This window comes from Lynx canadensis, chromosome D1 (genome assembly GCF_007474595.2).
Source record: "Lynx canadensis isolate LIC74 chromosome D1, mLynCan4.pri.v2, whole genome shotgun sequence".
Taxonomy (NCBI): Eukaryota; Metazoa; Chordata; class Mammalia; order Carnivora; family Felidae; genus Lynx; species Lynx canadensis.
Genome location: NC_044312.2, coordinates 20,854,392 through 20,878,773, shown reverse-complemented (window position 1 = coordinate 20,878,773; position 24,382 = coordinate 20,854,392). Strand labels below are relative to the sequence as shown.

The following is a 24,382-nucleotide window of genomic DNA, read 5'->3' as shown; positions in this document are numbered from 1 at the left end:
AAAAAAAATAAATAAAAATGAACAAACCACCTTCCGGATCTTCTTACAGACCCTAACCCAGTCACATGCATTAAATAATGCCAAACAAAGACACCACGGCTGTAGAGACACAATGCACATACACACAACGCTGTTTCTATTAAGACAAGCACACACTGAAAGATACATTGTCAAATCATACAGCCCAGGTTACACGACGTGTTTGGATGTGTGCTCTGTTTGGAAAATCTTCCTTTGTGTGAACGATACTACGAAGCATTGCGGGCTGTTCTGGTAAGGAAATAACTTTGATAGAACTCTCAGACTCCTGTCTGTCCTTAATTTCTCTGCTGGATGTACGGAGGATGGTCAGGCAGGCAAAGCTCTTGATGGATTGTTTGTACTGTAGGAGAGAGAGGACTCCTGGGGAAAAGAGAAGCCAGGGAAGGGTGATGAGGGGTCAATGGAGAGTTACAGAAATACTTCCCTCTATGTCAGCAGAGATACTCCAACCCAAAGCCCTGTGGGTCCCTTTGAACTGCCCCAGGCCATTGGAGAGGAGAATGCTTTAGTGGAAGAGACCAGAAGTGTATCCACAATAGCTTAAATGCTGTTCATGTCATTTTGTTTTGTTTTGTTTTGTTTTTTCAACGTTTATTTATTTTTGGGACAGAGAGAGACAGAGCATGAACGGGCGAGGGGCAGAGAGAGAGGGAGACACAGAATCAGAAACAGGCTCCAGGCTCCGAGCCATCAGCCCAGAGCCCGACGCGGGGCTCGAACTCACGGACCGCGAGATCGTGACCTGGCTGAAGTCGGACGCTTAACCGACTGCGCCACCCAGGCGCCCCTGTTCATGTCATTTTGAAAGAAGACATGCTTCTGGGTTTTGAGTGCAATTCCAAATGAAATTTTCAAGACTTTTTAAGAAAATGAGGGTCTCCAGGGTTGTCAGGTGACCACGTAACATCAGATATTGCTTGTCTCTGACCTCCAAGTGCCTCAACACTACACGGGACACCCAGGGTATACTGTCCCTTGCCACATCAATAAACATTCCCCATCAGCAACTCTCCTTAGTCATGACTCGGATGGTTATCTCTGTTCTGAAGTGGGGATGGTGTGAAAGACAGTAGAAAGGGCAGAAATGAGAGCTGCCCTTGAGGCAAGCTTATTGAATATTTCACACAGCCCTCCTCTCCAACTCTGCCCTTGAAGGAACTGCCCTCAGAGAGTGAGTCACCTGAACTTTAGCCCCTTAAAATGTAAGGATTGGCACTTTTCCCCATCTCGCTTTCCCATCCTTTTACTCTCCTCTAACGGGGATAGACTGGTTCTAATCACCTATCAAGGGGCCTGAAAACACTCACCAGAGGCCACAAAGAGGAAGACATTTAAGTAGGCAGTGAAAATGATCCAGGTGATCTTGTAACTGCAGTAGTACACGGATTTACCTTGACTTAGCTTTTGGTGATACATTAGGAGTGCACAGAGCAGAAGGAGACCTAATGTCCAGACAAAAGAAGGCGGGGGGGGGGGGGGGGGAATCCCTTCTAAGGAACTTTGGCTCTTCTACTCAAGTCTTAACCCAAGATATGCCTGACTTCCAAACCTCCTACATACAACTGCACTATGTTCAAAAATCGGGGCCCTGGGTAGCTTGGTCGGTTAAGCGTCTGACTTCAGCTCAGGTCATGATCTCATGGTTCGTGAGTTCAAGCCTCACCTTGCACCCTGTGCTGACAGTTCAGAGCCTGGAGCCTGCTTTGGATTCTGTCTCCCTCTCTCTTTGCCCCTCCCCAATTTGTGCTCTCGCTCTCTCTCTCAAAAATAAACAAACATTTAAAAAAAAAAAACCCAACCTTGCTAAGTGGTACATTCAATTCAGAAGCTGCGTATCTGAGCCAAAGAACTAGGATGGTTGCAGCCTAGATCCTTAAACCAAATTTATCTCCAAGCCTGTGTTAGGGGAGCCAAGAGGTTACCTGTAAAGAAACTGAGGAAGACAGCGATGAAGAGGGTATGTTTAGTTTGAGGAATCAGGTAGGTGGATTCCAACCCAGGAACAAGTTATGGATGAAGGAAAGGATGAGAACCAAAATCATCATGGTCCTGACCACTTCCAGGCCATCTGTTGGAAAGCAGACGCTATGTTGAAAGAGGGACAGATATTTTTTCTAGGCTCATTTCCACCTGGAAATTTCCACAATTCTCTAGGTAAAAATCAGAATGAGGTAAAAATATTTCTTTAAATAATAAAGAGGAACAAGGGGAAAGAATAGAGAGGTAGGGGGCCTTAAGCTGAGTGGGAAAGAGAACCAGAAGAAACTGTTCTCTTAGTGTTTCTGTAAGTTTCTTTCTCTTCTATTCTTTTCACAGAACAGATTTCTTGTTAAATATAATTCATCCTGCCCTCCTCCAGTGGCAAAACAAGCTATTTTCCTTGTTGCCAGTTACCTTTCTTTTATTCCCTTATGTTCTAGATGTGCTGACCACCCTGCTGCTACTGCCAATGTCTCTCAAATGTCCAGCAGTGAAGTCTGTGAGCTTCTAAACTTTTCTCCAAAATATTCAAAATGGCAAAATTTTAGAGTCAGCCTTGACTCTTGATTATGGAGCTGGGTACAATGCAGCCAGCAGAAGTTGCCCCAGAGAATAATAATGAGTAAGCCGGTGAGATAAATGGAAATCAAGGAAAGATGAACCCTCCCTCTCCACCCGTCTCTTTCCATAGCGCAGTTCTGACCTTCTGGCCAAAGAGTAGTGCAACATATCCAGGGACTGTGGCTTACTGTATTTTTCTTTGTTTCCAATGTCAGTTCAACCCATTCTTCCATGATGATTCCTATGGCCAAGAAGACTAAGGCCCAGGAGGAGAAGACCATGTTGGTGGCCTGGATACCTCTGGGTGATATGTTCCCCATTGTGAGTGGGGATTTCAAGCCGAGACCACCACCAATATCTCAGATGGCTCTTCTCTGATTTGATTATTTCTTCACAAGAGGAAGAGCAAAATCTAAACTTTTAGTGATTGCTGAGGTATTGGCAGGGGCAGAGCTGATAAAGCCTGTGGACCAAAGAAGATAAATCCCACCCCCCACTACTCCTATATGTGGCCTGCCCTGCTGTCAGGGCTGCTAACTGCCATGGAATCATCTATTGACTTGACCCTTGACCCTGATGGCTGGTGCAGTAGGAGGACCATGGCTGACTACAGGTCATGAGAGAGCTACCCAATATAGAGGGAGATAAAATATCACATATTAGAGAGAGCTGCCAGCTTTAGTGATTATTAGAGGCCTTGAAAGAGGTTAGGCATGCCTGACTAAATAGGTCCAATTTTAGAGCTAGGATTATATGTTCCAGGATTACTTGACATTAGGTAGGGATCAGTGAAGAGAAAAAGGCATTCAAGATCGTTGACAGGAATAGTCAGCCAGCTAGTACCACAAAAGGGAATGACCATTCAGAATATAGGATGTTTTAGAGAAACTTGTGTCCTCATTTGGAACGCCTAAAGAAGTTTAGTTAGGTAGGCATCTGTGAAGTAGACCAGCACCTTGAAACCACAAAAGCTGGCTTGATACACCAAAGCATTGCACTCCAATATCATTTATAAGGCCAGACCATTATTTCTTGACAACTGTCTTTGTAACTTGTCAGAGAAGACATTTATGGATCCTTGAGTAGGCCACTATGGTATTCAGTAAGCTCAGTCAGAGGACTTGTATTAAAATCCTCCCCCTACCCCGAAAAAAAGCCTTTTACTGAACTAAGATAAAAGTCATATCTAATGGCCTCTCTCTGCCTATTTCTTTGACCTTTCCATGGGCCAACTGGATTTCTTTCATTGCTTCAAACATGCTGTGCTTTCTTTCTTCCAGACCTCTGTACATATCTTGGTATATTTTATTTTAAATTTTTTTGTAAAAAACAATGCTCAATATATTTAATCTCACAAGGGAGACTCCGTGGTTAAGAAAATGGACTCACGATCCTGGCTTTACATCCTGGCTCTACCGGTGAGCAGTTTTGTGATCTTACAGATAATAATGCTTCCTACTACACAAGAATTTTGTAAAAAGATTGCATGAGTTTAGGAATGTAAAGCACTTAAAAAGCGTTCTTGGCACATAACAAATGACATGTAGGCAATTACCATAGTATTAATTTGGACTCCTTGGAAAAGCACCTCTGAGGCAGAGAATTGTGTGTGGAGAGTTTATTGGGGAGTACTTAGCCAAGAGTCACATCTGCCAGTGTTTAAGGAAGCAGATTTGAGGAGAGGTTGAGCTGAGATGTAGTTGCAAGAAAAGAAATGTTAGCCAACACCACCAGGAGATTTGGACCTGGTGTGGCTTTTGGAGTCATCCTGAGTGCAGCAAGAGAGCTCAGTTTGCCCTGGAATGCAGGCTGTTCCTGGGCTGGTAACTCCCTTCTGCGTCCAGGGCAATTCCTTTATCTCTCAGGAACGGCGAGCCTCAGCAGCCAGCACCTCGGGTAGTCTTGAAAATGAGCTCCCCCCTTCCCCTTTCCTTTCTTTATCAGGGCCAGTTTGCTGTTAGGGCTGCCAACTGCCATAGAATCACCTATTTGTTTGACCCTTGACCCTTGGGGACTAGTGTAGTGGAAGGACCAAGAGGGTCATAGCATAAGAGCACACTATGGCAACTTATATTATTATGCTCTTACATATTGATGCTTTTATTTCTATGCAATAGATCCTTAAGAGTAGGATTCCTGGGCTGAAAGACTTAAGCCTCCTTTAAACTTATAGATGATGGCACTAAGGATATAAAGATGTAGCCAGATTAGAGAAACTGGTAGGATGTGAGGGATTTGCGAGAGACGGGTCAAGGAGGAAATCATGTTTTCAGCTAGGGAGAACAGTAGTCAACGATGCCATTAAGTAAGATGTAAAATATGGCTGGAAACACAAGCCTGTTGAAGAAGCTAGTAAATACTGGTTTGGGTTCAGTTTAAGGTGTCTACAGGGCACACGATAGACAGAATTTTGTTCTGGAACTTGACAACAGATTAAGGGTCATCAATCAGTCTAGGGATGGCAGTTGAAATGTGTGCATATCCTTATGTAGGGATGTAATAAGAGACAGAGAAGGAAATTCTGGAGAATGTCAATATTTATGATAAAGAGCAAAGGAGGACCAGTCAGAGAGAAGGTAGAGAAACACAAGTGTTGCTGAGGAAGTAAAAAGAGGCTGGAGTTTTGAGGAGAGATTGGGCAATGATAGCTAATGCTGTAAGGAAATCACATTTTGTAGGAGCTGAACAAATATCACTTTATGGACAATCAGAATGTCACTGGTGGTTTGGGTCACAGCATCTTCAGTAAAATGAGGGCAGGAGTGGAGGCAGAAGAGAGACAGGCAGTTTTTGTTGTTGTTTTGTTTTTAACAGGAAACTAGATGAAATAAATAGCAAAAAAGGGAAAAAGAAAAGTAGAATTGTAGTTTCAAGAGGGAAATGTGCAATATTGGAAAAAATAGAGTACAACATAATGATTCCCAAGTACCCTTCATCCAATTTCAATGGCCCTCCCCTGAATTATTGTGAAACAATCGCAGACAATTTCATCTTGAAATATTTGTTTGTGTCACAAAAAGATAAGGATTGATTTTTTCCTGTAGATTTCCTTCCTCCCTCTCCCTCCCCACCTTAATCTGGTTTATTAGGAGGTTATCATTTTTGTTCATCATTTCAACAGGTCCTTGTGTATTTATCCATTTGAAAACATTATTTTTATTTTTTAAAAGGTAATTTCATTTTTTAATTTTATTTATTTTACAGGTAGTAGCTTTTTATTTATTTATTTTAAATTTATTTAAAGTCAAGTTAGTTCACATAAAGTGTAGGATTGGTTTCAGGAGTAGAGCCCAGTGATTCATCACTTGCATAGAACACCCACTGTTCAACCCAACAAGTGCCCTCCTTAATGCCCATCACCCACAAAGCCCATCCCCTCCCAAAACCCCTCCAGCAACCCTCAGTTTGTTCTCTGTATTTGAGACTCTTATGGTTTGCTTCCATCTCCATTTTCATTTTGTTTTTCCTTCCCTTCCCCTGTGTTCATCTGTTGTGTTTCTTAAATTCCACATATAAGTGAAATCGTAGGATATTTGTCTTTTATTTTCATTTTTTAGAGTTTATTTATTTATTTTGAGAGAGAGCGTGCAAACAGGGTACAGACCAAGAGAGAGGGAGAGAAAGAATCCCAAGTAGGCTCCACGATGCCAGAGCAGAGCCCAATGCAGGGCTCAAACCCACAAACTGAGATCATGCATGACCTAAGCCGAAAATAAGACCCAGACACTTAACTGACTGAGCCACCCAGGTATCCCGAAAACATTATTTTTAATATATTCACTACTTTAGGCTGTTACCTTATTCCCCCCCCCTTTTTTTTTTGCCTTTATCCCCTTGAATTTCTTAAGATAGCTTAAAATTCTTTTTTAATATGCCAGGATTTAAGGTTATTTTTTTTTCTCTGCACTGCTTTCTATGTCTTAGGAATTTTTTCTACATTTTTTAAAATAGACGTTTTAAGAGTATTTTAGAGTCACATCAAAATTGAGCACAGACAGTTCTCTGCCCCCACACATGCACAGCCTCATCCATTATCAACATCCCCCACCAGAGTGGTACATTTGTTAACAATTAATAAACCCTCATTGATACAGCGTTTTAACCCCCAGTCTATAGTTTACATTAGGGTTCACTGTTGGTTATGTTTGACATTTTCATATGACTTCTTCTCCATCAGACCTCTTCTCAGGATTGCTTGCTCAGAAGGAGATTCTTCCCTTCTAATGGGGAGCGCTAACATCTATCATCCATGTTCCTCCAAGAGGATTAATTGCTAATGAAGAAACCCAGCATCAAAAGGCAATATGCTTCACCATTGGTGTAATAAGTTGCAATAGGGGTATATTACATCCTGTGATATTGGTAAGTATTACCAAACTTAAAGCACTCATATAAAAGTGTATCCATTGATCGACCCCAGGTCCACTGGAATCTATGGAACGTACTCTAGATCTGAAACCAGGCTTCTCAGAATTGGTGAGGAGAAAAGAGGAAGCAAAGATTTGAAAAATTGAGTATATAATTCACTTCATGTGACAGAGACCTAGTTTCAGAATTTTGCCTCATTTGATATGGTCTTTCCTTTGGCCTATGTAGAGCCCTTTCAGTTTCTGCTCCGCGGGATCTAAGTAGTCAAACCTGAGTGTTAAGGCTTTTTTTTCACCATCTTTGTAATAAATTTCACTTTCTATTAGACTGCTATGTTGTTATTTCCTTCTGACAAGACCACAGTAGGATTCTGCTCCTGCATTTGTGGACTATGTGGTAAGGAGGTACCCTTCATGACCTCCAGAAGTATTCACTAGATTGTTCCAGTAAAGAGCCTTAGTTTCACCAGAGAGCCTTAGTTGTATTTATGTCAAAGGGAAAGCCTATAGTTGGGTAAAAGAATACATTTGAAATACACATCTCTGACACAGGGCTGGTATCCAGAATATATAGGAACTGCTATAAATAAATAAGAGAAAGAAAAATTTTCTAGTAGAAAAATGTGCAAAACACATGAACCAGACACATCACAAGAGAATATCCAAATGGTAAATAAAAACATATTGTATAGGTTCTCTGCCTCATTTGTCATCAAGAAATTGAAGAAAGTACAGAAATGTTGAGCAGTGTCATAGGAAACAGTCTCAAAATGAAGAATTATGGAACAAAGATGATTTATTACTACCTGTAATACTTAAGCAATTTCCAAATGCTCAGAGCAGTTTTAGGGCCTTTGAGAATAGAATATCCTCTAAGATATAGCTATGAATAGTTATGAAGAATGTAAAACATTTCCATGCATATCCAAGAGGAATCTCTTTAACAATCTGTGTGAATCGATGTAAAGGGTGCTATCAAGCAGGGGAAAAAAAAAAAAAAAACAACCCTGCACTCTAGTCCCCATTCTGCCACTAACTGGCCTTTTGGTTAGTGGGCAAGTGATTTCTTTCTTTTGAACTTTAAGTTTAAATGAGGTGATTTTATTTAATCTTGCTCACTGTCTCAAGCAGTAACTTTAATATGTGGGGTATTAAACCTCTGTGTGGGTATTAAATCTCTGTAGAAAACGGAAATGAGATGTCTTTGTTTTCATTCAGTGTTTGGGATTTGCATAGCTGAAATCCAACCAAAGAGTAGGTCAAGTACCTTCTTTCTCGCTATGACCGGACAATGTCTTTGTGGTTTTGGTATTGGAAAAGGAATCTAATTATTCATTCAATCATTCACTTTCAGGTTGCATTTTTTTTTTAATTTTTTTTTTATTTTTTTTTCAACGTTTATTTATTTTTGGGACAGAGAGAGACAGAGCATGAATGGGCGAGGGGCAGAGAGAGAGGGAGACACAGAATCGGAAACAGGCTCCAGGCTCTGAGCCATCAGCCAAGAGCCTGATGCGGGGCTTGAACTCACGGACTGCGAGATCTTGACCTGGCTGAAGTCGGACGCTTAACCGACTGCGCCACCCAGGCGCCCCTTTAATTTTTAATTTTAGAGAGAGAGCGTGCAAGTGGGAGAGAGGGGTAAAAGAAGAGAGGGAGAATCTTAAGCAATCTCCACGCTCAGCACAGAGCCTCCTATAGGGCTCCATCCCACAACCTGAGCCAAAATCATGGCCTGATCATGACCTGAACTGAAATCAAGAGTTGGATGCTCAACCGACTGAGCCACCCAGGCACCCCAAGTCTCATTTTTTGATAGGAACAAACCTTTCAACACATATTATACATAACAATAAATGTCTCCTTTCTGTACTTCTGCTTCACCCTATCCATACTTCTGGAATTATTTGTTACAAAATTTTAAAATATTTTGTAGGCATGTGTATTTTCATAGACCATATGCTCTTAGAAGGCATATCTTTTGGTTTATAATTGTATCCTCAGTGTCTGAAATAGTGCCTGTCTCCCGTTATACAACATTTGTTGGGGAGATGAATTTCCACCGTCCTGACATTGACCACACACCCTAGCATCCACCTTTCCCCACCCCAAAATGCACTAGGAGGGGACATGTGAATAAGGGAAGCAGTACCTCAAGGATCTGACCTATGGTGTTAGAAAAGTGTTGGAAAAGGAGGGCTTAGCGATTTATGTTCCTCATCTCTACCCCCAGATATAGGATTTCTATGTATATAGTCACCAGAGTATTTCATGTTTTACCTGTGAGATGTTTTCTCCCCTCAGTTATTAGTACACATGCTTTCTTTATTTCATCCATTTTGTCTTCCGTCCTCCATTCCAATCCCTGTACTGTGATATTTTTTTGCCCCATCATTTGGTTCTCTTGAGGCTTAAAAAACTCCGGGCTTTCTTTCCCAGGTTGTTGCTGCGGAGGAAATGTAGAAGAGGCCCTAAGGGTGATATAATTTTCTCTCACCACGGACTTGTATTGCAATGAAGTTTCATTCCCTTCTACCTCTAACAGCAAGAGCTAAAGAGACAGATCTTGGAAAGGCAGAAGTTTTTAGTCTCTGATGACTTAGAAACTGACAAAGTTAGAAAATATCTGTTTAAAAAAAGGCAAAGAAAGATCTAACTGGTGAGAAACAAAGCATTTTGCATCATTATTAAAAAGAAAAGAAAAGTGACGCCTGGGGGGCTCTGTCAGATAAGCGTCCAACTTTAGCTCAGATCATGATCTCACGGTTTGTAAGTTCAAGCCCCCATCAGAGTCTGGGCTGACAGCTCCGGAGCCTGGAGCCTGCTTCAGATTCTATGTCTCCCTCTCTCTCTGCTCCTCTTTCGCTCATGCTCTGTCTCTCAAAAATAAATAAATCTTAAAAAAAATTTTTTTTTAAAGAAAAGAAAAAAATTAAAATCAAAAAAGAAAAGAGAACAACACGTGACAGAATATTTAGGAAAAAAAGTCATAAATCCTACTATCCTACAACAACAGCTCATTTCCTTTTGCTTGTTACCCTCCAGTTTCTGGTTATATGACACATGTTCATGGTTCTACATGGTTGCAACCAAAGGTACTATATGCAGCTAATAGCATGGGCAGTTAGAAACTCTAAAATAACTTCAATGAGCACACAAAAGTCCATTGGGTTGATATACAAAAGTATAACATTCTCCTGAAATAGTTTGCTTTCTTTTTTTTTTTTTTGTAAAAGTTGGTTTTCATGAATTGTACAGGCACCCATCCAGAAAAATGGGTGGAATCAGAGGAGTCAGGGGGTCACATCGGTGACTCCCTCACTGTGTCTCCCTGCCCCCCTTCTTCCTCCCCAAGTACTCCATAGATACATTAGTATAATCTCTTTATATTTTTTAATTTTTTTTAATGTTTATTATTTTTGAGACAGAGAGAGACAGAGAGCAAGCAGGGGAGGGGCAGAGAGGGAGGGAGACACAGAATCGAAAGCCGGCTCCAGGCTCTGAGCTGCCAGCACAGAGCCCGACGCGGGGCTCGAACTCACAGACTGCAAGATTATGTCCTGAAATGAAGTTGGCCACTTAACCGACTGAGCCACTCAGGCACCCCAAATCTCTTTATATCTTATAAAACACTTCTGCGTGTATTTCTTATTTGACCTTCAAAAAACATTAACGTTCAGTTAGAACACGTTGGAATTATATCTATCTTATCAATGAGAAACTTTACTTAGAAAGAGGAGATAATTCGCCCAAAGGCTACACCGTAGCTAGTAAATAGCAGGAAAGGATCTCAAAATATCTTCAAAATGAGAAACCCATGTGTGTTCTCTCTTTCTCTCTCTCTGAATATCCACTCCACGCACACATTTGGCCATTTACTAGGATCGGCAAAAGAACTGTAGAGCACAAATCATGAATCATGTCACTCCTAAGACAGATAACCATGGAAAGTCCAGTTATAAACATTGGAATCCACTGAGGACTGTGTACATACGTACGAATGTTCTCTCGCCTGAAGGTATCATGGAAAGTAGAAACTGTAATACTGTAGCATCCCCAATTACAAGATTCCCTTGTACATAATTGAATATAGTCCCATCTGGGGCAATTAAAACTTTTCCTAAATGAAACAAACTCCAGAGACCATAAAGGAAAATGGAATAACTATTCACCTAAATCAGTATCTCCATCACTTATTCGCTTGATTAGGTACCTCCATGATCTCAACAATTATTTCAAGAATGAGGGCGTTGTGAGGCTCTGTCTCCAAGGGCTGGGAATTAATGGGCAATTCATTAACTGTACTGTTCTGGGACTCTCACCTGGATAAAGTGTTTTCCTTCACTTTAAAGGGAAAAGTGGAGGGGCGCCTGGGTGGCTCAGTCGGTTGAGCGTCCGACTTCAGCTCAGGTCATGATCTCACGGTCCGTGAGTTCAAGCCCCGCGTTGGGCTCTGTGCTGACTGCTCAGAGCATGGAGCCTGTTTCAGATTCTGTGTCTCCCTCTCTCTCTGACCCTCCCCCGTTCATGATCTGTCTCTCTCTGTCTCAAAAATAAATAAACATTAAAAAATTTTTAAACATAAATAAAAAAATAAAGGGAAAGGTGGCTACCTCCCTGTGCTCCCCCAGAAATACTCCAGTTTGGGATTGAGAGACCATCCACTAACAGACCTCACAATCTGAGACCTGGCGAGACCTGGCTTGTCTGATTCCTGTCCGAGGAACATGTATTCAAGGCAAGACCGTATCATATTCCCTGTGCTGAAACAGCTATTCCTGACATCTCCTGAAGAGAAAGACATAAAGAATCAACGTGAAACCCTGGGGCACATACATAAAACTGGAATTTCCCCTTCCACCTGTTGGCCTCAGTGGTGGTGGTTAACTGTGGTGTTTATGGGCAGATAGTGTCTAACACAGCATATGTTTGTGGTCTGTGTCTAAACCTCCACCCAGATGATTTTTCCTGTCACTTGGCTGCCCTGTTCTCTTCTTCATCGGGATGCCTTCCTGAGGTGGGGCCTGGGCTTGCAGAAAGGATTCCCTGAAGGACAAAACTGGGTGATGACATTTTGCCACACCCAGGATTTCTTGATTCAGTACCTCTCTGGAATGCTTACGGAAGTTGAAGATTGTTTTTTCCAACCCCAGATTTATGGAATCAGAACTTTGCGGGTGGGTGGGGGGGACCAACTTTTTCCAGATGTGCTGAAAGATTTTTCAGCACACTAACATTTAAGAATCTCTTGCAGTCATAGCACTGACCACCTGGGAATGTTGTGGTGCTTGGTCTTTGGATGTGTTCCTTATTCTCTAGGCCCCTTTCCACAGTGCCCAGGGTCTTTGAGATGGAGTCCAAGAATCCTGAAACAAGAGGGGCTTTACTTCTGGGGCTTCTTTTCATGAATCACCTGAATACCTACGCGGATTATGAGTCTGGTGCATTTTTTGGAGAGGTCAGTGAGAAAAAGATTAGCAGATACTTCTCTAGCCAAGTTCACCGGCTCTATTATTGGGGAAAATATTTGCTCCAAATCGGTTTGCTTTTCAGATTTGGTGATGTGGGCTAAGTCCCCTAGGAGACACTAAACGTCCTCTTTCTCTCTCCAAATATAAGCAGCCATCTTCTTGCTCACTGTCCTCTTGGGGCGGCAGGGCATAGGCTCTGGTCTGAGGCTTTGTGGATTTGCTTCTTTGCGGATCTGCCACTTGCCAGCTGTGTGGCCTTGAGTAGATTTTGCAATTACTCTGAGCTTGGGTAATCTCAAGGGTAAAATGGAGTCCCATGTTTAGCTCATTGAGTAGTTACTGCTAGCAACTGGGATAATGTTTTCCAAATGTCTGGATCAGTACTCAACAAATATCAAGTCCTTTCCCCTTATCTTCCCCGTGTGTGTGTGTGTGTGTGTGTGTGTGTGTGTGTGTACGTGGTGTGTCTGTGGGCAGTGGGCAGTACAGACACATCTGGACATATCAGATGATATAATGGGGGCCACCTTCAAGTTTCCATTTACATCAAAGCCAAGAATTCTTGAAGAATTTAAATGAAGACAAAGCAGGAACTTGATGATGAGTTTGACCTAGTAAAATAAACAATATCCACCCTCAGAGAGGTATAGAATCTGAGAACAGTACGGAGCTGTCACTGAGATTTGACTCTGCACCTTCTCTCTTTGCCTTTTCGTGGTATTGGAGGGAACAAAAAACAAAAATCTAACTTTAGTGGAAGTCTCTGTAAGCTGTGGCTGTACCATTAGCATTTCTTGGATCAACACCTAGCAAAATACAACACGTAGGCCAAATGTAAAAACTTGTGTCCACTTACGACCTTCAGTGGTGGACCTCTACTCTGTTAGAGCTAGAATAGCTAGCAACGTCTGGTGGAGGCTGCCCCACACTCTTGGGTAGACTCTCCCGAAGGGGGTGTTTCTAGTACTGATGACAGTGACAACGAGAGCATCTGAGGCTGTGTGTGGATCTTACAGTTTGGCCCAAACCTAAGTGCGCTAACTAAAATCCTCGGAAGGCTCTGGGTTTTAAAGGGGTTAAAAAGCAGAACAACAAACAAACAAAACCATACAACAACAAAAGCAAAGACAAAAACAAAAACACAAAACCACCTCTAGCATCCTGGCCTTATACCAGTTCACCTGACTGTATAATTTTCTCATTTCTCTGCCTAGTGACAGCATCCTGAATCTTTGTGTTTGAGTGTAGACAAGTGAGACAAGGAAGAGAACTTCATCCAAACCATTCTCTATCTTTATATTTCTATCTCTGCGTGACTTCTTGATCTCCATGTTCAATTTCATTATAGAAACTTCCCCAGACGAGGCATGGGAGAGTAACTGGGTGTAAAGTCAGATCAATCTTCTATAATTTTATCTGCAAAGTAGTATCTAAGTTGGTTTTCATATTAGTTATTTCACTTGATCCAACATCTCAAATCCTATACCCTTTGCCTAAGAATTAAAGAGAATGCCCTCCTAGGCAACATATACCCTAGCACTTTTTCAGTTGATTCTACCATGCCAGTGGTGGAAAATAAATCACATAATTATGTGTGTGGGAATGAGGATCAATGACTTACTGGGGTCATCAGAGAAAGGGTTTGATCTATCAAGAATGATTACTCTAAGTCAAACAACACATTAACAGTTATATATAGGGTCTCAGCTCACCTTCGATTCAATAGTAATAAAGTAGAACACAGAATAACATTGCACATTGGAAGGAACTCTGGCTATAACTATTAAGACATTGCTTTTGTTGACTCAACTTTGACTTATCCATATTACAATGAAGTATACCAGATAATCTGAACATTTGTCTTGGCCTTTGGATCATATTGCATTTTACAATCAGACAACCCCACATATTTACACAACAAATTACAAATCGCTTTTTCAAAATATAATTTCTTATTTAAGTAATCTCTACACCCAATGCAGGGCTGAAAGTTACAACCCTGAGATCAGGAGTCACAGGCTCTAGTGACTGAGCCAGCCAAGCACCCCACAAATAGCTTTTTGTTCCGAAATAAACTACTTTCATGGCAAGGCAGTCACACACACACACACACACACACACACACCATAATAGGGCGATCTGAGATTTATTTTACTAAACATTATTCGCAATACGTATGATTCATGGGCTGTCAGTGGGTATCTTTACTACACTTAAAGTGTTGTGTTTAAAATACACTTCCAGTAGACCCCTATGAAATAATATTGCTAGAACAAGTATAAATAAAATAGATAATATTTGATTTTAAGAATAAAGAAGAATATTGTGTAATAAGTATCTGCTTTTCTAATACCATAAAATTTATCATTCATGACTGATTTCTTTTGGTTAAGAGTTGATCTCATACCAAATTTTGAGTATACAATATGATATTCTGAACTAGAGGCACCAAGCTGTGTATTAGATCCCCAAAACTTATTCATCTTAAAAATGAAAGCTTTTTAAAATTGTGGGTATGTAAGGTTTTGGATGCATTAATTAGCTTGATTGTGGAAACCATTCACAATGTGTGTGTGCATGTGTGTATATCAAATCATAACATTATACAACTTAAATATATGCCATTTTTATTTGCCAACTATATCTCAATAAAGCTGGATGAAAAAGTTGATCTCATTTTGCAATTTTTCTGGTAAATGGAAATCCCCCCCTCTAAGTTGGCCTATTTTCAGGTTTCTCAGATCATGATTTTCTAGATAGGAGAAAACAAAGTTTTTTTTAAGTTTATTCATTTGTTTTGACACAGAAAGAGAGAGACAGAGAGAGAGAGAGAGAGAAAGAATAAGCCTGTGAGATTCGGAGAGAGACAGAGAGCTAGCAGTGAGAGCCGAACCAAGAGTCAGATGCTTAACCTACTGAGCCACCCAGGCACCCAAAAACAAAGTATATTGATGGAATCAGATGCCTGGTGGGGATAAGATGGTGAAAAGAGCAAATTCAACTATATTCCAGGCATCGTGTTAGGTTCTAGGAACACAGTAATGAATGAGAAATTATCCCTCTTTCCACAAGTTCCCAAACAGTAAGGAGACCTGCGTACATGTGCATACGTGTGGTGGAAGAAGGTGCCAAAGTGGTGGTCAGCACAGAAGAAAGATAGATGGGGGGAGGGGGGGGTGCAGTGCCTGGGTGGCACAGTGAGTTAAATGTGTGGCTTTTGGTTTTGGCTTGGGTCATGATCTCATGGTTTGTGGGTTCGAGCCCCGCATCAGGCTCCGTGCTGACAGCGCAGAGCCTGCCTGGGGTTCTCTCTCTCCCTCTCTCTCTGCTCCTCCCCTGCTCTCTCTCTCTCTCTCTCTCTCAATCTCAAATAAATAAATAAATAAATCAACAAAACAAACACATTTCAAAAAAAATTTAAAAACAAGAAAAATAGCTGGGGAAATATGACTGGCACCAAAAGCACTTTTACCTAAGAAAAGAAATTGTTACACAGCAAGTACTAGGTTTGATCCACTTTTTCGCCACTTCCAAAAATTTAGCATATGTCTTACTGTAGCAGATACTAATTAATTGTGAAGTCATTGAAAACAAATAACGTCATAATTTCTGCCACAGCTGGACCTGTGTTTGTTTTCAATAGTTTGTTCTGAAAGTTTGGAGTTTTCAAGTGCATTTGTCAGTTAAGGGTGCCACTAGGGGCTCGTCCGGAGGTCACCAAGCACATGGTGCTCACCGTCCCGGAAAGCCACTGCTAGGGACTGCCTGGCTGGCCCCAGAGCCATCCCTGACATGAGTTGCCCATAATCAAAAAGAGGAAGCATTGACCCTGCTGCCTTTATCCCAAGGTTCTTTACATACTCCTTCCACTTTCTGCTTCCTAGACTTTTTCTGCTTAGGACCTTTCTACTCCTTGAATATCCTTTTGTATTCACTCAGTTTGAGCAAATTGTCCCCACTTTTGAAGGCTCAGTGTAAAATCTACCCTCCCAGCCATGTCTGGGTGGCTCAGTCGGTTGAGTGTCTGACTTCAGTTCAGGTCACGATCTCATGGTAATGGGCTCGAGCCCCACATCAAGCTCTGTGCTGACAGCTCAGAGCCTGGAGCCTGCTTCAGATTCCGTGTCTCCCTCTCTTTCTGCCCCTTCTCCACTCATGTTCTCTCTTTGTCTCTCAAAAATGAATAAACATTTTTAAAAAGTTTAATCTACCCTTCCATAAAGATTATCTTTATCACTATAGACAGTAGTGCTCTGCTACTCTCTGAGCTCAAACACTTCCCACTGTCTAGTACACGGAGGACTGTATACGATCCTTCATTCATACAATCATTTGTCAGGCTAGTCGTGTGTTGAACAATATACTCTGCCTCACTAGATTGCAAAGTTCTGAAGGGATTCATGTTAAATCCTCTTTCAGTATGCCTAATCTATGATAGAGGGCTTAAGTATGCTTAATAAACAAATCAAAAAGATTTCATCATGTGATGAACACCAGGTGTTGTACGGAAATGTTGAATCACTATAATGTACAGCTGAAACTAATATTACACTGTATGTGAATTAATGGGAATTTAAATAAAAATTTAAATTTTTTTAACTTAGAAACATTTTTTAATGTTTTTGTTTATTTTCAAGAGACAGAGAGAGGGGCACCTGGGTGGCGCAGTCGGTTAAGCGTCTGACTTCAGCCAGGTCACGATCTCGCGGTCCGTGAGTTCGAGCCCCGCGTCAGGCTCTGGGCTGATGGCTCAGAGCCTGGAGCCTGTTTCCGATTCTGTGTCTCCTTCTCTCTCTGCCCCTCCCCCATTCATGCTCTGTCTCTCTCTGTCCCAAAAATAAATAAATGTTGAAAAAAAAAAATTAAAAAAAAAAAAAAAAAAAGACAGAGAGAGAGACAGGGACAAAGACAGAGCATGAGTGGAGGAGGGGCAGAGAGAGAGGGAGACACAGAATTCGAAGCAGGCTCCAGTCTCTGAGCTGTCAGCACAGAGCCCCACACGGAGCTCAAACGCATGAACTGCTAGATTATGACCTGAGCCAAAGTCAGACACTTAACCGACTGAGCCACCCAGGTGCCCCTAGAATTTTTAATTAAAAAAAAATAAAAAGGCTTCATCATTTGTCATTTAAAAATGTACAACTAGGGGCGCCTAGGTGGCTCAGTTGGTTAAGCAGCCAACTTGATTTCAGCTCAGGTCATGATCCCACAGTTCGTGAGTTCAAGCCCCACATCAAGCTCTGCACTGATAGTGTGGAACCTGCTTGGGATTCTCTCTCTCTCCCTCTCTCTTTGCCCCTCTCCAATTCATTCTCTCTCTCTCTCTCTCTCTCTCTCTCTCTCTCTCTGTCTCTCTCACTTTTTCCCTCAAAATAAATAAACTTTAAAATATATACATAAAACTAGAAATCTACTTCTATAGTTTAAAAGAATTTCTATGAGAAAATAATACACTTTTTTTAAATCCATTCCATTTCTTTAGCATTGTGTCCTAAATAATTCCTAATGTTGGGTTATATTAATTGCATGACTCTAGAAACATGACCACATTAAATCGGCTAAGTTTACTTATGTAAAAAGAGGATGATAGGGACAGTTCTTACAAATATACAAATACGGTAAACCCCAGGAGATAAGAAACTCTTGAGAATTACTGATCTTTATTTTTCCAGACATGCAATACGTAAACTGAGACTAGAAGTCACAGATTCATTTAAATCTGCTCTTCATTTTCGCTGTGGCCTTGTAGACACTTAAGGATGAAAAGGTGTAATTAACCCGACTTTATTCCTAACGTAAAAAGGATAGGAAGAGGAAGAGGCACTCAGCAAGCATGTCCCAAGGAGGAAAGGGAGTTTCACACTCACAATGCTCACATTGGAGAAGTATGGCAACAGATTCTAACATCAACTCCTGATTATCCACCGGAGCTCTGGAGGTTCCAACGTTTGCAGTCCACTGAACCACAGCAATAGCTGTCAGAGGCCGTGGACACTCATCTTGGACACAGCTGTGTGTTGCCCCCTCATCGAAAAAGGGGCAGGGGCGCCTGGGTGGCGCAGTCGGTTAAGCGTCCGACTTCAGCCAGGTCACGATCTCGCGGTCCGTGAGTTCGAGCCCCGCGTCGGGCTATGGGCTGATGGCTCGGAGCCTGGAGCCTGTTTCCGATTCTGTGTCTCCCTCTCTCTCTGCCCCTCCCCCGTTCATGCTCTGTCTCTCTCTGTCCCAAAATAAATAAATGTTGAAAAAAAATTCTAAAAAAAAAAAAAAAGAAAAAAAAAGAAAAAGGGGCAAATAGAGTCGAATCTGTGAATAAAGCTGTGAGATCACAACATCTAAAGTAGGAATTTTACAAATACATTTATATAGACCTTGCAATGCACAGAATGTGTTTATACTTATTGTCTTGTTTAATTGGCACAAAAAAATTAAAGTATTTATTGTCTTTTACAGGTTAAAACACGAACCTCTAAGAGAATTTACGAGGAGTCCAATATTATATAGTAAGTCTCAGAGCCATGGTTGAACTAAATCTTATGACTCATAGTTCAGTGCTCTTTTTGCATCTCTGTGCTGATGGTTTCCTTCTTGAGCCTGGGGTGGCTCAGTCAATTAAGCATCCAACTCTTGATTTCGGCTCAGGTGGTGATCTCACTGTTGGTGAGTTCGAGCCCCACATCGCGCTCCACACTGATGATGCAGAGCCCGCTTGGTCTTCTCTTTCTCCCTCTATCTCTACCTCTTCCCCACTCACGCTCTCTGTCTTTCAAAACAATTTTTTTTAAAAAGGTGGGGGTCATGGGGATTTGACAATTAGGTCAGATTTAAAAATATATATATTCTGGACCTGTGCTGTCCAATATCGTAGCCACCAGCCATATGCAGCTACTAAGTGTTTAAAGTGTGGCTAATTTGATTTGAGAAGTGCTGTAGGTATAAAATCCATTAACAACTTTAAAGATCTGCACCAAAAACACAAAACCATGAAATAGTTTATTAGGATTTTCATATCTTAACATGTCGAAATGAGAAAATTTTGGATATACCAAGTTAAGTAAACTGAAGTATTACAATTGACTTCAGCTGCTTGTTTTTACTTTTGGAAAAAAATGGACTTCTAGAATTTTAAATTACCCATAGGCCTGCATATATTTCTACTCGGCAATGCTAATCTGGACTCCACCTTTGTAAAATAGTTTCAATTGTCATAGTTTTAACAGTACCGTGTGGTGCATTAAAATGTTTAAAAACACCTTTGACACGACCAGATTACTTTCGAGCTCCTGAAATTATGTGAGAATCTGAATCAGGTCTGAGTCAGTGTAAGCAGATCACTTTGGAAAGTGTTCCCAAACAACATAAAAAGTTTTAACCCCTTAATGGTGGAACTTACTGTTTAGTAGATGATAAATAAAGTATTTTTCTGCAGTGTGCTAGCTCACGTTGCTAACATTGTTAACAAAGCTAACGTGTAACATTGCTAGCATTGTTCTATGTGGATTAAGGTATCATTTTATAACATGTCTTCCCTGCAAACACAAAAGCGTAATACAATTTGTCATAATAAGCTATTGGACATGCACATTTCACTGCCATGAAGTCTCTGAGTCTACATACAGATGGCAAAATACTGAAATGTAAAATACAGTTTTTTATCCTTCATCCAAGAAAGCTGTTCTTAAGAAGCTGTTCTCAGGGGCGCCTGGGTGGCTCAGTCGGTTGAGCATCTGGCTTCAGCTCACGTCATGACTCTCAGAGTTTGTGGGTTCAGGCCCTGCGTCGGGCTCTCTGCTGTCAGCCCAGAGCCCACCTCAGATACCCTCCCCTCCTCCCCTGCCCCTCCCCCACCAAATGAATAAATAAGCAAGCAAAAAAGACTAAAGAAACCTCTTCATTAAAAAAACAAAAAACTGTTCTCCAAAGCTGGGCTTTTCATGATGGCATGATGCTTTCTGGCACATCGAAAAAGCAGAAAAAGAGATTCAGGGGAAGAAACAACAAGGAAAGGTGATTTCAGCTCCGGGAGAGAATAACCTCCAACAGTGCTTCTCACACGTTAACGTGCACACCGATCCTGTGGGGAATCTTGCTAAAATCTAGATCCTGACGCAGTTGGTATGGTTGAGGTTTTGAGATGGTGCCTTTCTTACAAATTTCCAAATGATGCTGGTGCTGGGTTTGTTGACTCTGCATCGAGTAGCTAGGACCTAAATCACTGAAATGGGGGAAGAGTAGGAAAGACATGGGAGAGGGAATCCTCACCTGAATAAAGGGCAGATGGGTTCAGGGCCCCTGAACAGAGCAACGAACAGGAACAGGATGGAGGACAAGTTACTTCCATAGAGGCCAGTAGGAGGTAGGGGAAGTGTGGGAGAATTAGAACATGGCCAGACTGGTTGGTGTGTTTGCGATGCTCAGGAAGGTCTGAAGGCACACATGGGAAGAGGTTAAAAGCCAAAACTGAGCAAATGTGTCTTCTTGAACATTCTTTGACGTTTCTCTCTGTGTTGTCTCTGAGACTAGACTACATCTGTGCCTGCTGATTGGTAAGGGCTAAAGGGGAAGGAAGACTCCCGGGTATTTCAACATCAGGCTAAGAGCAATTGGACAATCTCTCTTTTGCCCATGGTTCTCCTATTTGCATCCCTCATGATGGGAGAAGAAGAGGGGCGCCTGGGTGTTTCCGTTGGTTAAGCGTTTGACTTCGCTCAGGTCATGATCTCACAGTTTGAGCCCCGCATCGGGCTCTCTGCTGTCAGCACGGAGCCTGCTTCGGATCCTCTGTCTCCCTCTATCTCTGCCCCCTCCTCTGCTCACTCTCGCTGTCCTTCAAGCTTAAGTAAAAACCTTTAAAAAAATAATTAAATTAATTTAGAAAGACGGGAGAAGGACAGCTGCGAAAGTCATGTGTTCTGCAGAATTTGGAAACCTTCTCAGAAAACAGCTCTCCAGTGTTATGAAGCTTCTTTGTTTTTAATTAGTTTGGGAAATCAGAAGGAGGCACCTGCATCCCCGGGAAGGCCAGTAGCCACGGGAGCTGTGCCTTGTCCTCATGTGTCCTCAGATTGAAAGTAAGACAGTGTGAAGAACTTCTTGAAGAGCCAAGCAGAAAGGTAGGTGCTGGGCCAAGCAGGTTGAGAAAATGCTAAACCAGATGTCTGAGCAGAGTTACGTATAAACTGGGTAAACATGAGAGAGTCTAGATAAGGCTTTATGACAGCCCAACACTAAAGAAAAATGGTCAGTTTTTCAGAGATGAGGCCTTGGCTGGCCCCAGAGCAGGCAGTGCCAGACCATGTGCCATCCCGTCCCCTCATGGAAAAAGTGTGAGTGGAAGATAGCATGCACTACCTGGGAACTTCCAGTGGAAGCACCACTATCTGGTTGTTGGCATTGCCAGAAGCATCAGTGCCAGCCGTAGGGCATTAAATCATGCTCAGGGGCCTTGATGAGAAAGGTGGGCTTAGCCCACAGGATGGCCAGAGAGTCAGAAGGCAAAAACCGTTTGGGAAGTCTACCATCATTCCGCTTTACTGAAGTATATGAAGAATGAACTTCCTACCTGAAAATTAGCTTGGGACCAGATTAAAAATGGAACACACATGCAAATGAAACCAGTTTCTTAAAAGGTTCTGAGCCAAAATAGGTTTTTGGAGTCTAAAATAGGTTTTGTTAAACAGTGGGTGGGGGACTCTATCATCAGATAAGTTTGGAAAGTACTGTATGTTACAGAGCTCACTAGGAGATTCTGAAATATCCCTCAGTTAAGAAACCTTTTTAACTTTCTGTAACTCTGTGTGTCTGAAATCATGGGCTACTTATTTCATGTAAGACCTATGAATAGCTCCTGAGAATTCTGTTGAACATCCTTGGAAACCTTGACGTGGCAACTATAGTTGACCTAACAATGGACATCTTCTCTGTAGGAAATCCTAGGGGCAGGCCAGCTCTAGGCAAATGTGTCATTCACAAAAGTATTTTCTCAGTCCACAGCCCTTTTTTTACGAACACCTTTGGCTGATTTGCTTCAGAAAGCCTCTCCTATGTCTTTTGTCTTCTGACTCTAGAGTTAAAGGCTTTATACTTGGCTAAAAGAATTTGAGACACTGGAGAGATTGCTAAAGTTTATTCATAGCATAGTTAAATAGATGCTTACTTGCTATGTTATCGGCTTTGGGCAGGTGGGTGGGGTGGGGGTGTCAAAGTCCCTGAACATCAATGAAGGTACAAGCTCGGTGTCAAGGGGATAAGATAACCTTTGTTGCATGTTTCCATACTAGGGATACCTGGCTACAGGGAATCGGAGGCAAGCTGGGACCCTGCCTGTCTTCCTCTCATTTCCACAGATTTCTCAGGAGAGAATGGGCACAAGAAATCATTCCACAGTGACTGAGTTTCTTCTTTTGGGACTAACTGACCAACCAGAGCTTCAGCTGCCTCTTTTCTGCCTCTTCTTAGGGATTTATACAGTCACAGTGGTAGGAAATCTCGGCATGATCTCAATAATTAGGTTCAGTTCCCAACTTCACACCCCTATGTACCATTTCCTCAGTAGTCTGTCTTTGGTAGATTTGTGCTATTCTTCTGTTATTACTCCCAAGATGCTGGCAGAGCTTTTATGCAGGGATACAGCTATCTCCTATTCTGGATGCATGACTCAGCTATTTTTTTTCTGTATGTTTGTCATTTCTGAGTGCTACATGTTAGCTGCAATGGCCTACGATCGCTATGTCGCCATCTGCAGCCCCCTGCTCTACAATGTCATCATGTCCCCTCGAGTCTGTTCTCTGCTGGTGGCTTCTGGCTTCTCAATAGGATTTACCGATGCTATGATTCATGGCGGTTGTATATTAAGGCTGAATTTCTGTGGCTCAAACATCATTAAACATTATTTCTGTGACATCATCCCACTTATTAAACTCTCTTGTTCAAGCACTTATATTGATGAGCTTTTGATTTTTGTCATTGGTGGATTTAACATGATGGCCACCAGCCTGACAATCATCGTTTCTTATGTCTTTATTCTCTCCAGCATCCTCCGCATGCACTCGACAGAGGGCAGGTCCAAAGCCTTCAGCACCTGCAGTTCCCACTTGACAGCTGTTCTTACATTTTATGGGACTCTCATGTCCATGTATCTCAAACCTGCTTCCCGCAGCTCACTCATCCAGGAGAAAGTATCCTCAGTATTTTACACCACCGTGATTCCCATGTTGAATCCCCTGATATATAGTCTGAGGAACAAGGAAGTGAAAGATGCACTGATAAAACGCTTAAAAAGAAAAATACCTTTATAAAGAATGTGCTCTTTAGTAAGGCTTATTTATGTATTTATAATCATAGTATGCATGTGTTTGTGTTTATACCCTGACTCTTTAAAAGTAATTTGAAGTGAAGTGAAAATATATACCTAATTTTATAAATTAGTGTGTATATATATATATATATTTAGTATGTTGATAATATTTAAAATGTAATTAATATAGGGGCGCCTGGGTGACTTAGTTCAGCGTCTGACTCTTGATTTTGGTTCAGGTCATTATCTCATGGTTCGTGAGTTTGATCCCCACATTGTGCCCTGTGCTAATAGTGTGGAGGTTGCTTGGGACTCTCTCTCTCTCTCTTTCTCTCTGACCCTCAACTAGGCTCTCTCTCTCTCAAAAGTAAATAAATAAACATTTAAATTAATATCTGTTTATTAAAATTTGTACTCTCCTGAGAATATCTCTTCATTTCAATCCATGATGTATAAAGCAGATATAATTTTATGGAGGAAAAGTCAATAAATTCAAGTAGCAGAGAAGTCATTAACCACAACACAATAAAGCTGAAATTAGTAGGTGCTGTTTAAGCACAACAAGTCTTATATTTGGACATTTAAAAACAACCAAACTCCTTAGAATAATTCCTGAGTCAAAAGAAAACAAAACTCTAATAAATGAGAAGCTTCTACACTCTGTG

The 24,382-nt window shown here is 41.5% G+C and overlaps 2 protein-coding genes across 2 annotated transcripts; one reads left to right on the top strand and one right to left on the bottom strand.

Moving 5' to 3' along the window:
* Positions 1-175: 175 nt before the first annotated feature.
* On the bottom strand, positions 176-2,903 carry TMEM225 (transmembrane protein 225). Its single transcript, XM_030331308.1, is given in 5 exon segments — positions 176-402; positions 1,350-1,484; positions 1,965-2,042; positions 2,045-2,110; positions 2,726-2,903. Coding segments are annotated over 5 exon segments (684 nt in total).
* Positions 2,904-22,782: 19,879 nt separating this feature from the next.
* LOC115525842 (olfactory receptor 8D4) lies at positions 22,783-23,718 on the top strand. Its single transcript, XM_030333236.1, has one exon. It carries the CDS (start codon positions 22,783-22,785, stop codon positions 23,716-23,718), a length of 936 nt encoding a protein of 311 aa, XP_030189096.1.
* The last annotated feature ends 664 nt before the right edge of the window (positions 23,719-24,382 follow it).